The sequence below is a fragment of the Cinclus cinclus genome, chromosome 2, assembly GCF_963662255.1.
Source record: "Cinclus cinclus chromosome 2, bCinCin1.1, whole genome shotgun sequence".
In the NCBI taxonomy this organism is placed as follows: domain Eukaryota; kingdom Metazoa; phylum Chordata; class Aves; order Passeriformes; family Cinclidae; genus Cinclus; species Cinclus cinclus.
Genome location: NC_085047.1, coordinates 32800060 through 32812573, shown reverse-complemented (window position 1 = coordinate 32812573; position 12514 = coordinate 32800060). Strand labels below are relative to the sequence as shown.

The following is a 12514-nucleotide window of genomic DNA, read 5'->3' as shown; positions in this document are numbered from 1 at the left end:
TTTTAGCAAAGGAGCCTGAGTAGCTGCGTCAAAATTCTGATGTCTCTGTACGGTGCTGTGCTGGAGACCGATGTAAATCTTTTGGTGTAGTTTTTAGGAGAACTAGCATAGATCTGACAGGTATTACAAACTCAGCAACTTGTTGGGTCCTCTCAGGTATCCTTACTCTTTGCTACCTCATATTTACCTTCCGACCCTGTGCTTCTACTTCATGGTTTGCTTGAGAATTGCTTGTGTCCTGAAACAGGCTTTTCTCAGTGATCAGTAACTCAAATGCTTGAACATAATCTTATTAACAGAAAAAAATTTGGATCTTGAGTAGCATTTGTTATGCTGACACAAATTTTTATGCTGGGTTTCTATTGCTATCATTATCCCTGGAAGTGTTCAAAAAGCCTGTGGATGTGGCACGTGGGAATATAGTTAATGGTGAATACAGCAGTGCTGGGTTAATGTCTGGACTGAGGTTGCAGGTCCATCTGCAAATGCCTGCTTGTCATTTACTTGATAGTGTGTGGTTCTAGTCTACAGGAAATAAATAATTAAGGCTTCTAACATGTTCCTTTTCCAATTCCAGTAACGGCCTCCCCAATCGAAGATGTCTAACAATGGAGTTGAAGCAGAAGACAAACCACCTGCTCCTCCAATGAGAAATACCAGCACTATGATTGGATCGGGAAGCAAAGATCCTGGAACTTTAAACCATGGCTCAAAACCTCTGCCTCCCAATCCAGAAGAAAAGAAGAGAAAAGATCGATTTTACCGATCTATTTTGCCAGGAGATAAAAGTACAGTATATAATCTCTTCTAATAAACCTTCTGTCTGAATGTTGCTTTGCTTGAACATAGTCGAACTCTTGATGCTTAGTGATGGTTGAGGTTTTAGAAGATGTTGTGTTTGTTTCCTGCACATCTGTCTTGATCGTTTCAGGGTACCTAAAGTAGTCTGTAGATATTTTTTTTTCTAATGATGAATCCTGTAACATCTAGTCCATCTCACTTTTTTCATAAGATCATAGAATACTAGAATTGTTTGAGTTGGGAGGGACCTTAAAGGATCATCTTGTTCCAACTCTCCTGTCATAGGCAGGGGTATCTTCCACCCTACCAAGTTCCTCAGTGCCTCATCCAGGCTGGCCTTAAATGCTTCCAAGGATGGGGCACCCACAGCTTCTCTGGGCAAACCATGCCAGTGGCTCACCACTCTGAGGAATTTCTTCCTAATACCGAATCTAAACCTACCCTCTTTTGTTTTTTAATCTATTCACTCTTATCACTCCATGTACTTGTCAAAATCCCCCTGAAGGTCTCTTTTAGACCCCCTTTCTTGTAGTGTATTTTTTTTAATTTATTTTTTTCATTGTTATATTGTTTGTTTGTTTTAATTTATTTTGCCTTTCCCATAAATTATGAGAACAATGTCCCTGAAAACCGGGACTAACTCTGGGACTGGCTCTGTTACTTCCCAGCCTGACTTGTCCATAATGGCCTTGAAAATCATAAGGTTTTGTGCCAATTACGAGCTGGCCAATAAAGCTGGCATTGGCAATTGTTGGAGAGCAGAGGGAGGTCTTCTGCTTGTTTTGTTGTTTTAAACGGCAAATAATTTGAGTTTTACAAGGCTAACACACAATCTCCTACTAGATCTGTCATATTTTGCCTCAGGGCCATTTACTCTGTTCTAATGTCTGGGTCAAGCATTGTCTACTTGCTTTTAAGAACAATCTGTCACTGAAAATTCTTCCAGATTTCTTGTGAACTGAAGGAGTTTTTTGTGTTTGAGGGACTGTAGCAGATGGAAAAAGAGATAGGAACTGTGAACTGTACATGAAATTCTAATTTTTAGGATGAGGATATTTTAAAACACCTCTCTCCTATGAATCTTTTGAAGGGATGCAAAAAAAGAAATAAATCTCCATCCCCTAATATGTGCTGGTTTCTTTTTATATCTGACCTATTTTTTTTTTTTTGAGTTCCTCTTTGTAACACATCAGCTTTTTCTGTATTGCAGTGGTTTCTGAGCACCGGGTAACTAAAGTCAAGACTAAATATCTTCAGTTCCCTGGGCTTCAGGAGGGAGGCTGCCCCCTGATTTTTATTAGTGAAAAGACTAATTGAAATGATAGCTTCACTAATTAAAAAAACCAAGGTGGTGGATCATTTTCTACAAAATGAATGTTTTTTATTATTATTCTTATCTGATACTTTTGGTAGTTTTAGATTGTTTTACAAATGTGGGGTTTTGAACCTCTAATCCAGAAACCCGTGAACTCAATGTTAAAAGTGTGGTGGGTCTGTGTTAGAACTTGCCATTATGAGTACGAATCCTAATAATTTCTTCCAAAGAAGCTACAGGATTTTTGTGTTGACTTCCTCAAGGGAGAGGAGTTGTTAAATCTCTGGGATCATCTGTTTTGGAGATCAAAGGAATCACCTGAAACTTGTAAAAGAGTAAAAGAAGTAGAACCTGAAATGCTAGTTTGAATTGGATTATGAAGGAGAACTATGAACAAGGAGAAAAATGAATGTTTGGGGAAATTTTGCAGATAGACTGTGACTGATTTGAAGCTGCCTATGTTTACTGAAGATTGGCCAACATGGCAGATGCTTCAAGACATGAGTGATTTTTGTTTAGCCAAGCCCAGCAGAGCCTTCTGTTGCAACATACCTGCCCAAGCGAGAATGGTTGCTTCTGTCCTCTAATTCCTGTTGAGCAAAAAATTCCTTTAACGCTGTCACCTTCACTTCAAATCCGTTGATTTCCATCTTATGAAAACTTCTTCTAGGCTCATGATGACAGCTAAATTCCTATTGTGTCATGGTGCTTAAATGTCGGGAAATTCTTCAGTGTTCAGACACTTCTCTTTGGTTTGTGCCTGAAATAATTTGGGTGTTGTTTTCTGGTTTGGCTGAACTAAGAGGGACGTTGGTTTCTATTCAGTTAGAGGAAAGTAATTTTGAGCAAATCTGTGCTACCCCTGCACGTGAGCAGTGGTGTTGTATAAAGGGCACATGGGGTGTAAATCCAGGGCCTTGTGCATGTTTGCACATAGGCACTGAGCTATACCCCTTGCCAGGCAGCTCTGGAGGTGTCATGCTCTGCCTGCAAAATTTAGGGTGTAATTTGTAGACCTGATTTCCTGATTTAGTCCAAGCCTAAACCACAAACCTGGTGTTTAAAAAACCTGTTGGATTAATACTGGGCGAGTCCTGCCCAATGGGATACAGAGCTTGTGTGACTTGTTGCTCATAGCAGGACTTGTGAATATTTTGAATTTTTGTGGGTTCAGGGCGCTCATCAGTGCCTACCTGAGCGTATCAGTCTGGCTTGACTGGGGCACGTTTATCTCCTTTGAACTTTGCTGAGCTCAGCTGCAGGTTTGAATAGAGCGAGGTTTTACCCACAAGGTGACAGTGTGCAGCAACCAGGAGTTCTTTCCATGGTGATGGGGAGCACTTTACTCCATATTAGCTGTGGTGAAGACCTTTCTCATCTCAGTGTGCTTCAGGATGCCCTTACTGCACGGTCAGGCATCGAGCTTTGCAGCTGCAGCTCAGGTTGCCAGAACATTGTATGGAAGATTTATGGGAGGCTCTTGTTAACAGCATTGAGCATGGAAGGTTGTGAATGAGAAGGTGATGAGGTGTTTGTGGGAATAAAGCCTTTGGTGGTGGTAGGTAGGTTGTCTTAAATATATTATATTATTTCTCTTTTACATTGTTTTTTTTAAATTAAGATTCTTCAAGTTTTTTTAGCTCATTGCACGGATAATGCAATCACTTTAAAGGGACGTTAAATGTTTAGCAAGATTGGGAGTGCCTTTCTCTTTGGTTCTTTTTTCCCTTATACCACCTGCTATGACATAAATATCTGCTTACAAAGGCAATTATATTATTAATGGTTTAATAATGTTCAGGCTTCTAGATTTGTCAAATCTGCCTGAATGCAGACACCTAAGACTTCTGGGTAACAACTTAATGCCATTAAAGCTTTTTCCAGGAATATGTTCAGCTCTGCTGTGGCAGCCACCCTGGACCATGTGTGGGTGTCCACTGTCCATGTGGAAGTCTTGGATAGTGGTGCTGGTAGAGGTGTTGTCCTCTTCTTCCTCACCTGAGCAATGGGCTTCTGGGCTAAGATGGCACCTCAGTCTTTGGCCGGGAAGAGTGGACTGATCCTGCAGGCAGACCTATGGAATATGGTGGCTCTGATGGCCCTCACTGCCCCTCTTTGCCTCTCGCTTTCCATCCAGTGCTGGTGCATGCAGCAGCCTCTGTGCTGCAGATGCTCACCATCTGCTAAGCAGCAGCTGCTCCTGTCTCCTCCTCACTCCCTTCTCAAGGATGGCTCCTCCAGCATGGCTCTTTTTCCCTTGGCAACTCTGTTGCTCCTCTGCGACTCAGCTTTCTCCATTCCCTTTGTTTGAAAGAGGGATCAGAAACAATCTGTTCCATCTTCATGTCCCAAATGGAGCATCTGATCCTTTTCTTTCTCTAAAATGACTCTGTACAACTGTAGCTCTGTAATGCTACAAAGAACAGTGCCAGAGCTGGCACTGAAGGAAATGGAATTCAGTCCTTTGGGGCCGGCCCTGAGCCTCTCTACACAACCAACCACAGCAGTGTCTTAAAGAATTGCTAGACTGAGTGTTAGCCTTGCAGGCTTCTCAAATACCTGGGGTTTGGCCTTCATGTTGCCAAAAGTGCACTGTGGAGTGTCAGCCACAAAACAAATTCTGTTTGGCTTTGGATAAAAAAGGGGAGCAGCTGGGAAATATAAATGGTTTGCTCACCTTCTCCTGGCTCCACTGATTTTATAACTGCAAGCAGCAGCAAAGCCAACTAGAATGTGGTTCTTCCTTAAAGCAATCTCCGTTTCTTGAATACAGTAAATACTAAAAGGAAGGTGGAGTCCTTAATACATAATGAATATGGATGAACTTAATCCAATGCATAATGATAATCCTGTTTGAAGACCTCAGTTTAAAATTTGCAGGGTTCATCTGCCTTGATATATTTCCTTCTCTGTTTCTTTATGATTTCTGCTTCTCACCTGCCAGATTCTGCCATCTTGCTCATGTCTTCAAAGCTGGTTATTAAAACCATCTTTAGTTCGTTTTGTGAGAAAAAAAACTCCACAGTTCTTTTGCTCATGAGATGTTATAACAGAATCCCACATTATATTTAGGCTTCTTCATAAACTTTTGAGGAAATGGGATGAAAGCAATTTCTAAGCAGTATTTGTAGTCGAAATTGCCCCTGGCTTTGTATGAGAGGCAAGTGTATATTTAAAAGCACATAATACTGTTTTTTGGTTTTTTTAAAGTTGCTTAAAACAGCAGATAAAAAATGTGTTCAAAACTGACTGGCTTCCACTTACTGCCACTACAGAGCTTTTGACTCTGACCTGTGGAAGTTTGAGAGGATATTTTAGGTAAATAGCTCTCATGCTCTTGAGTCTAGATATACTAGTTGATACTTTGCATACTGAAAATATCAGTTGCCTTCTTTTATGCTTGTCCTGTGTTACAGGACTTTTATTTCTTTTGTCCACTGACTGCAGCCGCTCTCAAGCGTGGAAAGAAAGTTTTTAAACTTGCTGTTTGTCTGCTTCAGATCAAAATCCTATGACTAGCAAAAGTTAGGTGGTGATTGTGTAGGTGAATTAGAAGCTGTCGGGGAGATTTTAATTCTTGATGCACGCATGGATTTTTTTATTATATATTTTTTTTATTTTTGTTGTTGTTTTGTCTGTGCAGCCAATAAGAAGAAGGAAAAAGAGCGGCCGGAGATCTCCCTCCCTTCAGACTTTGAACACACAATTCATGTGGGGTTTGATGCAGTCACAGGGGAATTCACAGTAAGTGGATCTGGAGGAAAAGAGAACTGTGTGCTTTAGCTTATTGCTAGGAGGAGCCAGGGCCCATTAATGTTTTATATATTACTGCTGGAAGGGCTGTTACCATCATCTAGTTTGATCTCACTTGAAACACATCTGCAGAGGTTACCCACTAATTTATGCTGAGAGACTGTCAAACTTGGCACATCCCAGAAGCTCAGGCTGCCAGCAAACTTTTCCTCTCCTGGTTTTTGGCTGTTGTGGTCAGCTAAACATGGCATATACCTCCTCCCTTCCCTTCTCCTCCCCTCCCTTCCTCCTCTAGAGCTGAAAGAGGTCTATAACATAGTCTGTGTCCCACAAGTGGGGCTCTGAGAGTTTTCCTTTGGGAGGCACACAGCAGTGTACAACTGCTTAGCACAGAACACGTGTGTGCTGCCCTAAGGCTAAATGTCAGATGCTTTTATGTGTGGTGGGTTTGTTTTTTTTTTGTTTATTGACATGCAAAATACTGTAACTACAGAGTAGTATTTCATCAGTGTCATCATATTTTCGTTCTTATTTTGGTTATGAGATACTGTTTCCTAGCAGCAGAAGTTGTTTGTGCACAAGATCTTTCTACCTGTCTGTAATATGCTGCTTTTTCAGGGACTTTGTTCCCCTACCCTGAATCATGTGTACACGTGTGTTGTGCATGGCAGCCTCTAGACTTGCCCAGGTTACCCCACATGTATTAATGGGGAATTACCTGAGGGTGTATCCAGTCATCCTTTTGAACAGGGAGGATAACTTAACTGCTCATGGATCCCAATCACTGCTACTTTGTCCATACAACCTGTTATACCTGCTGGTGAGGAAAGGCACAAGCCTGGCTGTTCTCCAGGTGTGTTTATTTTCTGGCTTAAATTATATCCCTATAATGAAATTCCAAGCTTCAGATGTGAAGTTAGCACCTCTGCTTTCCCAGCTCTGGTTGCAGTGGGCACCACAATGCAGTTACCAAAGAAGTGCTACCAGAAGACCCAAATGAGTGTTGCATGTCCTTTGTGCTGGAGGCTGTGTAGTATGTGTAATTTCTATAGTCTTTCTTGGGTGCATATATAAGTATGTGAATACCTGTACACAAAGATTTTGTGTTTTGTTTTGTTTCCTTGAGGCTTCTCCCAGACTGCAGCAATTGGGTCTTCTCCTTTCTGGTTTTTGAATTTTGGTCTGCAGAGAATCTGGGAATCACCCAGAGACCCAAGAGCAGAGTGACATTTACATGCTCAAGTGTGATTTGTAACACAGATAGTGGCTAGGGAGGCACACATTCACAACCTCTTTCTCTTTCCTCTTCTGTCTTCTTTTCTCCCTATTTTCCTCACAATGCTGTGCAACTCCAAAAGCTGGGGCAGAGCTGTGACAGTGGGCTTATGTTTTGTGAACCACATTAGGCCAGCTGTGTGTTAACAAGGTACCTCTTCCCACAGGGAATGCCAGAGCAATGGGCACGTCTGCTGCAGACTTCCAACATCACCAAGTCAGAGCAGAAGAAGAACCCCCAGGCAGTGCTGGATGTGTTGGAGTTTTACAACTCCAAGAAGATCTCCAACAGTCAGAAGTACATGAGTTTTACAGGTACATGATGATGGTCTCATGTGGCTGCTTTGTCCAACTCTCTGTGGTCAGGGCGTGTGGGATTTCTTTTGTTTAATCAACAAGTAGGTCTCTCTTTTAAAAGATAATATGAACTAGATTCTCTGACTGCTCAAGCACCCTTCTTCCTTTAAAATGCTGTTCTGTTAATCTGGATGCCCAGCATAGCTGAAAAAGAGGAGGTCAGTCAACTGGCTGAGCCTCCTGAGCACATACTTTTTCTGATGCCCACAGCCAGCATCTGGAAGGCAGATCCCAGACTGCCGGGGCTGGGTTCCCCCCGATGAAAGTCCCTGGAGAAAACAGGCAACTAGATTTTGTACCAGTTTCAGTTTTTAGGGTGGGTGTGGATGTTGCTTTTTGTGTACTTGGGGTGAGAGTCTCTCAGGTCCCATGTGCCATGGTTGAAGAATATGCCTCAGCTGCCTGGGTGCTTGAAAATTGCTGGCTGGGTTCCTCTAAAAGTCAAAACTGCCAAGGTTTTGTGCCTCTTTCCATTGGTTATCTGCCCTCTGAAGGACATCTGCAACAACCACCACTCCTTTTCCTGCAACTTCCCTTTCTAAATATTAACCCCTACTTTGGTTCTTTTAGGGGAATAGAACCATGTCACCACATCTGGTACTAATTAGGAAGGCTCCAAGCAGGGATGAAAGTGCAAATATTCCCTAAATGTGCCTGGATAGTCAAAGAGAAGTCCATCATTTGACTTGTGGGGTCCTCTGTGCTATTCCAGGAAGTTTAGGTGGCTGAGACCAAATATTTTGCAGTTGTGAGTCAGCTGCAGTGCCTCTGGTGGGGACTTAGTCCACTGATAATATTTTGTGTACATGGATGGAGGACAATATTCATTCAGGTTTTGCTCTGGGCAATTCCACCCTCCTCTTGCAGGGATTGGTGACCCCTGCATTTGTCTGCATTTATTTTTCATCTGTTCCTGTATCTTCCAGGGTTCAGCTGTTCTGGGAAGCTGGAGTTAGGGAGCTAAGTTTGGGAGCAAACTTTTTTCCTGTCTTTTCTATAGAGAGCTTGTCCCTTGCTCCTCTCCCCACTGCTGCTGCATTTATAGCTTATTTATAATGGCATTATTATCTGTCTTTCAGATAAATCAGCAGAGGATTACAATTCATCTAATACATTGGTAAGCCTCACATTCTGTCTCGAGTTTGGGGATTAAAGAACTTGCAAAAACTAGTTAATTGCGTGTAAACTTGTGGTTTGCTTAGAGTTTTAGAATCTGTACTGTATCTGTTTGTGTAGTGAGTACATGTTTATAAAAACAGGCATGCTCGTTTCATTTTTTCCCCAAGTGGTGGGGAATAAAGCACACAGAAGTAAGATTTTTAGTGAATAGTGAATTAGTGAATGGAGATCAGTGAATTAATGAGTAGAAATAGCTGTTTTCATAGAAGTTGGTCTTTACCTATACCTAGAATTTGATATCCACTCTGTTGTCAGGTTTTATGTGTCTGCAAACATCTGTGATATAATAAAACTTATTTACTAACCTGCAAGGTCTGATTTACTGCAGCTAATGTTGATTAACCGGACTAATCTCTAGCACCACAGGAAATAAAAGGTTCTTCTCCTCTCTGCTTGACCTTTACTCAGTCCTTGCCAGGGCAGGCACCACTCCTATTTGCTTTGTTAGGAGACATGATAAATTTCTGTATGTGCCTGTGAGATGGAAGAAACAAAACTTTCAGTTTAAGATGGTTCATAAAACCCCACAATTCCCTCAGCTCATGTTTTCTCATGGCCATGTTGTTACCTAGAATTGGCTTGTTCTGCTCCCTTCCAAAGGCAGTTTATTCAGATCTTATCATTTAAGACTCTGTAAAAAGAAAAGGAAAATATTTCTGCCATTGTTCATTATTGCATGTCATTATATGTCAGTCCTCAGAAGCTTCATTATCTGAAGTTGGATTTTTAAGTAAATCCTGAAAAAAGCAGCAGTTACCAGTCTACTGAGATACCCAATGCCTCCCTCAGGCTAACCTTTAATTTTGGGGATATTCAGGAAATTCCCAGTACATATTTTTTCCTTGTTCTTGACAAGCTAGGTTTTTGTATTATGGCACATGGATTTTGACAATTATTTATCAGGATGATGATGATGACTTCAAGTATTTTAGACTCAGTGAAATACTGTGTTGCTTTTCCTGTCTTTCTGATGACTTTAATACTTTTTCCCCCCTCCTCCCCCAGCAATCTTAGGGAAGTGATGATGTGCAAAAAGAACTGGCCTAGTGGATTGAGGACCTTACCAAGTTTATTCTCAAATGTTTATAGTGTAAAGGATGTAATGAACTTCAAATCTGGTTTCATGTGGATAAATTTAAAAGTAACTTTCATTCCTAATCACAGTATTGCAGAAAATTCCAGATAATTTTTAACCACTTATAAAACTGGTTTTAAACAAAATAATTGTTCCTATTTTTCCTAATTTTTATGTCAGGAAGTAATTTAAAAAGAGACTTGAAAAGATTCTGCTTCCAAAATCTCACATTAATTAATTAGTTTTCAATCATCATACCAGAGGCAACGTTAACTTGACCTCCTAACTTTTGGAGAAAACATTAAGAGTTTGATACTAAATCTGTCATCTAAAGTCTGAAATCTTCATACTGAATGGTCAGGGTTTGAAGCAAACAAAAAAACCATAAGAGACAATATAAATAGGGACAAATATTTCCAAACTTGGGTGTCCCAAAACTTGCTGGTCAGCTGTGTGGGTGTTGGGAAAGCAGTGAGAGAGCTCAGGTCTTTGGGAAGAGAATTGCTGTCACTCAGGCAGATGAGGAGCTCTGTCTGAATGGCTGTGTCAGGCAGTGCTGGACTGCACATCCATTTCCCATGAAGACCCAAGAACCTTGGGTTTTGAATTTTTCAGACACTGTAGCTCACGAAGATGTTCTGATGATTGTTTTTCTGCACTTGCGTCAGTGCAGTCTCTGTTAGGAGCTTAATCCAGTGTTTGTGATTTTGTTTATAACATGTGATTGGATTTTGATTTTTGCTTTTTGTGCCATTCCACGCAGAATGTGAAGGCTGTCTCTGAGACCCCTGCAGTGCCCTCAGTGTCTGAAGATGAGGACGATGAAGATGATGCAGCTCCACCCCCTGTGATAGCTCCACGACCTGAACACACCAAATCTGTGAGCAGAAATTCTTTGTTCAGCCTGCACTGCTGCAGTCACAGTCAGGCCTTGACTGGCTTTGTCCCTCTGCAAGGATTGATGCTGAGTCCTTCTTGGGAGCAGGAGGGAGGCAGGGGGAGCCATTCCTTCTGGCAGAGTACCTTGGTGTTGTCACCTGTCTAGTTGTGGGGGGCATGAGTCCTTGATCAGTGATGTTAGTTGCTAGCAAAGCAGCTATAGAAATGCATCCCTGACACCAACAATAACAATAACAAGATGAATAGGAGTGTTTAAATCTTCACCATATGTTAAATCTTCACTTGTGTGTTTTTCTCAACAAAATCAGATATACACCCGCTCTGTGATAGACCCTCTCCCTCCACCTACCAGAGATGTGGCCACTTCTCCTATTTCTTCTCCCTCGGAAAACAACAGCACGACAGCACCCGACATGCTGGTCAGGAACACGGAGAAGCAAAAGAAAAAGCCAAAAATGTCAGATGAAGAGATACTGGAAAAATTAAGTATGTCCTTGTTCTTTAAAGAAGTTAAATTCCAGGTCCTGTTGTGTTGGTTTCTCAGAATGTCTATAAGATGAAATGTTTCCCCATTTTGTGATCCCTTACTGAAGACATGGGCATATAGTCACAATTCAGAACTGGGGGCAAATGTAAGGGGTGAGATAGAATTGAAGCTGAGCACCTGTGATACTGGCTGAAGTCCCTAGGGAGTTACAGATCCTCAGGCTCTGCAAAGCAAGCTCTGAATAAATAACATTTGTTTAACTATGAAGTCTGAGATCGTTCCACATCTTATTCTGTGGCTATGAAGCATGAATGATTATACTGCGATGTTAGACACAAGGTGTCTAAAAGATGGAGAGAAAATTAATGCATCCCCAAGTTTGCCTTCCACAGTATCATGGTGTAAAATGACTTGGTTATTTTTAAGAGCTTAACATTTTGTGGGTAGCCAAATTGGTGGGATTTTTCTGAGAAAAATTCATCAAGTATCTCAGTTGTGTCCTCATGTCTTTAACAGTTCCTACCTTCAGTGCAAGTGCTCCTCTCCTGCCTGGTGGTTTTGGGCTATGCTGTGGCATATCCAACAGCTGAACCAGCTCTTTCATGCAATTAATTGCTGTCCTCAGCCTGGGCCAGGTTTTATTAGGGTAGAGCATTTCTAATTCTTTGAACTACTAATCCTGTATTAGTCACATCCATGCCTTGCTTGTCAAAATCGTGTTAGCACCTCTATGATAAGCCTGGTCTCTGTAGTTTGAGGGTATATTTATCAGTACTTTAGGAATAAAGAGTCTAGTAGTTAGATGAAGATTTAATTTAGGGATATAACTTTAAAAAAATTAAAAATATTAAAATGGTACCCGATCATTTATCTAAATAAAGACTAAATTGACTTGATGTCTTATTAACTGGGACTGCTTGCTATTGGAGGACTCACACCCATTGTTTCAAAACACCAGCTTCACTTGCTCAATTAGCAGGATCTTTGTACCATTAAGGATTCAAGATATTTTTACAACCAGGTAGGGTGAACAGCAATTGTGACACTAAAAAAGTGCTATTCTAATAAAAGTACACCCACTTCAGTCATGCAAGAAGTGCAAGTGCTACTTTTGGGAGTGTTGGGAAGCAGATGAACCTTCTGACACCTTGCTAGCTCCAGGTGTCAGCTTCTGTGTGTGGGCTACTCAGAAAAATGTTATGAAGTTTTAGTCTTTAGTCTTAATCTAAGTAAAAATATCTTTCCACTGAGGGCAATGGAACTGTACTTTTGCAGACAAACAGCCTTTTGAAATTCTACTTTGACGTGTAACTAAAATGATTAAAGCAAAAATATATTTGCACCCACTAAGGATGTGCTAAATGCATACAAA

General features: G+C 41.1%; 1 protein-coding gene across 8 annotated transcripts in view; it reads left to right on the top strand.

Annotated features, from left to right (window-relative positions):
* Positions 1-598: 598 nt before the first annotated feature.
* The window catches only part of PAK1 (p21 (RAC1) activated kinase 1), a 28387-nt gene continuing 16471 nt past the window's right edge, over positions 599-12514 (top strand). For 3 of the 8 annotated variants that reach the window (XM_062513926.1, XM_062513933.1, XM_062513918.1), the window contains exons 1-6: positions 599-788; positions 5760-5860; positions 7312-7459; positions 8581-8618; positions 10519-10635; positions 10964-11141. In XM_062513926.1, coding sequence (XP_062369910.1) covers positions 599-788; positions 5760-5860; positions 7312-7459; positions 8581-8618; positions 10519-10635; positions 10964-11141 — 772 coding nt within the window. Of the gene's footprint in view, positions 789-5759; positions 5891-6870; positions 6879-7295; positions 7460-8580; positions 8619-10518; positions 10636-10963; positions 11146-12514 lie in introns of all 8 variants that reach the window. The other 5 variants (XM_062513910.1, XM_062513940.1, XM_062513961.1 and 2 more) reach the window with 5 other exon arrangements.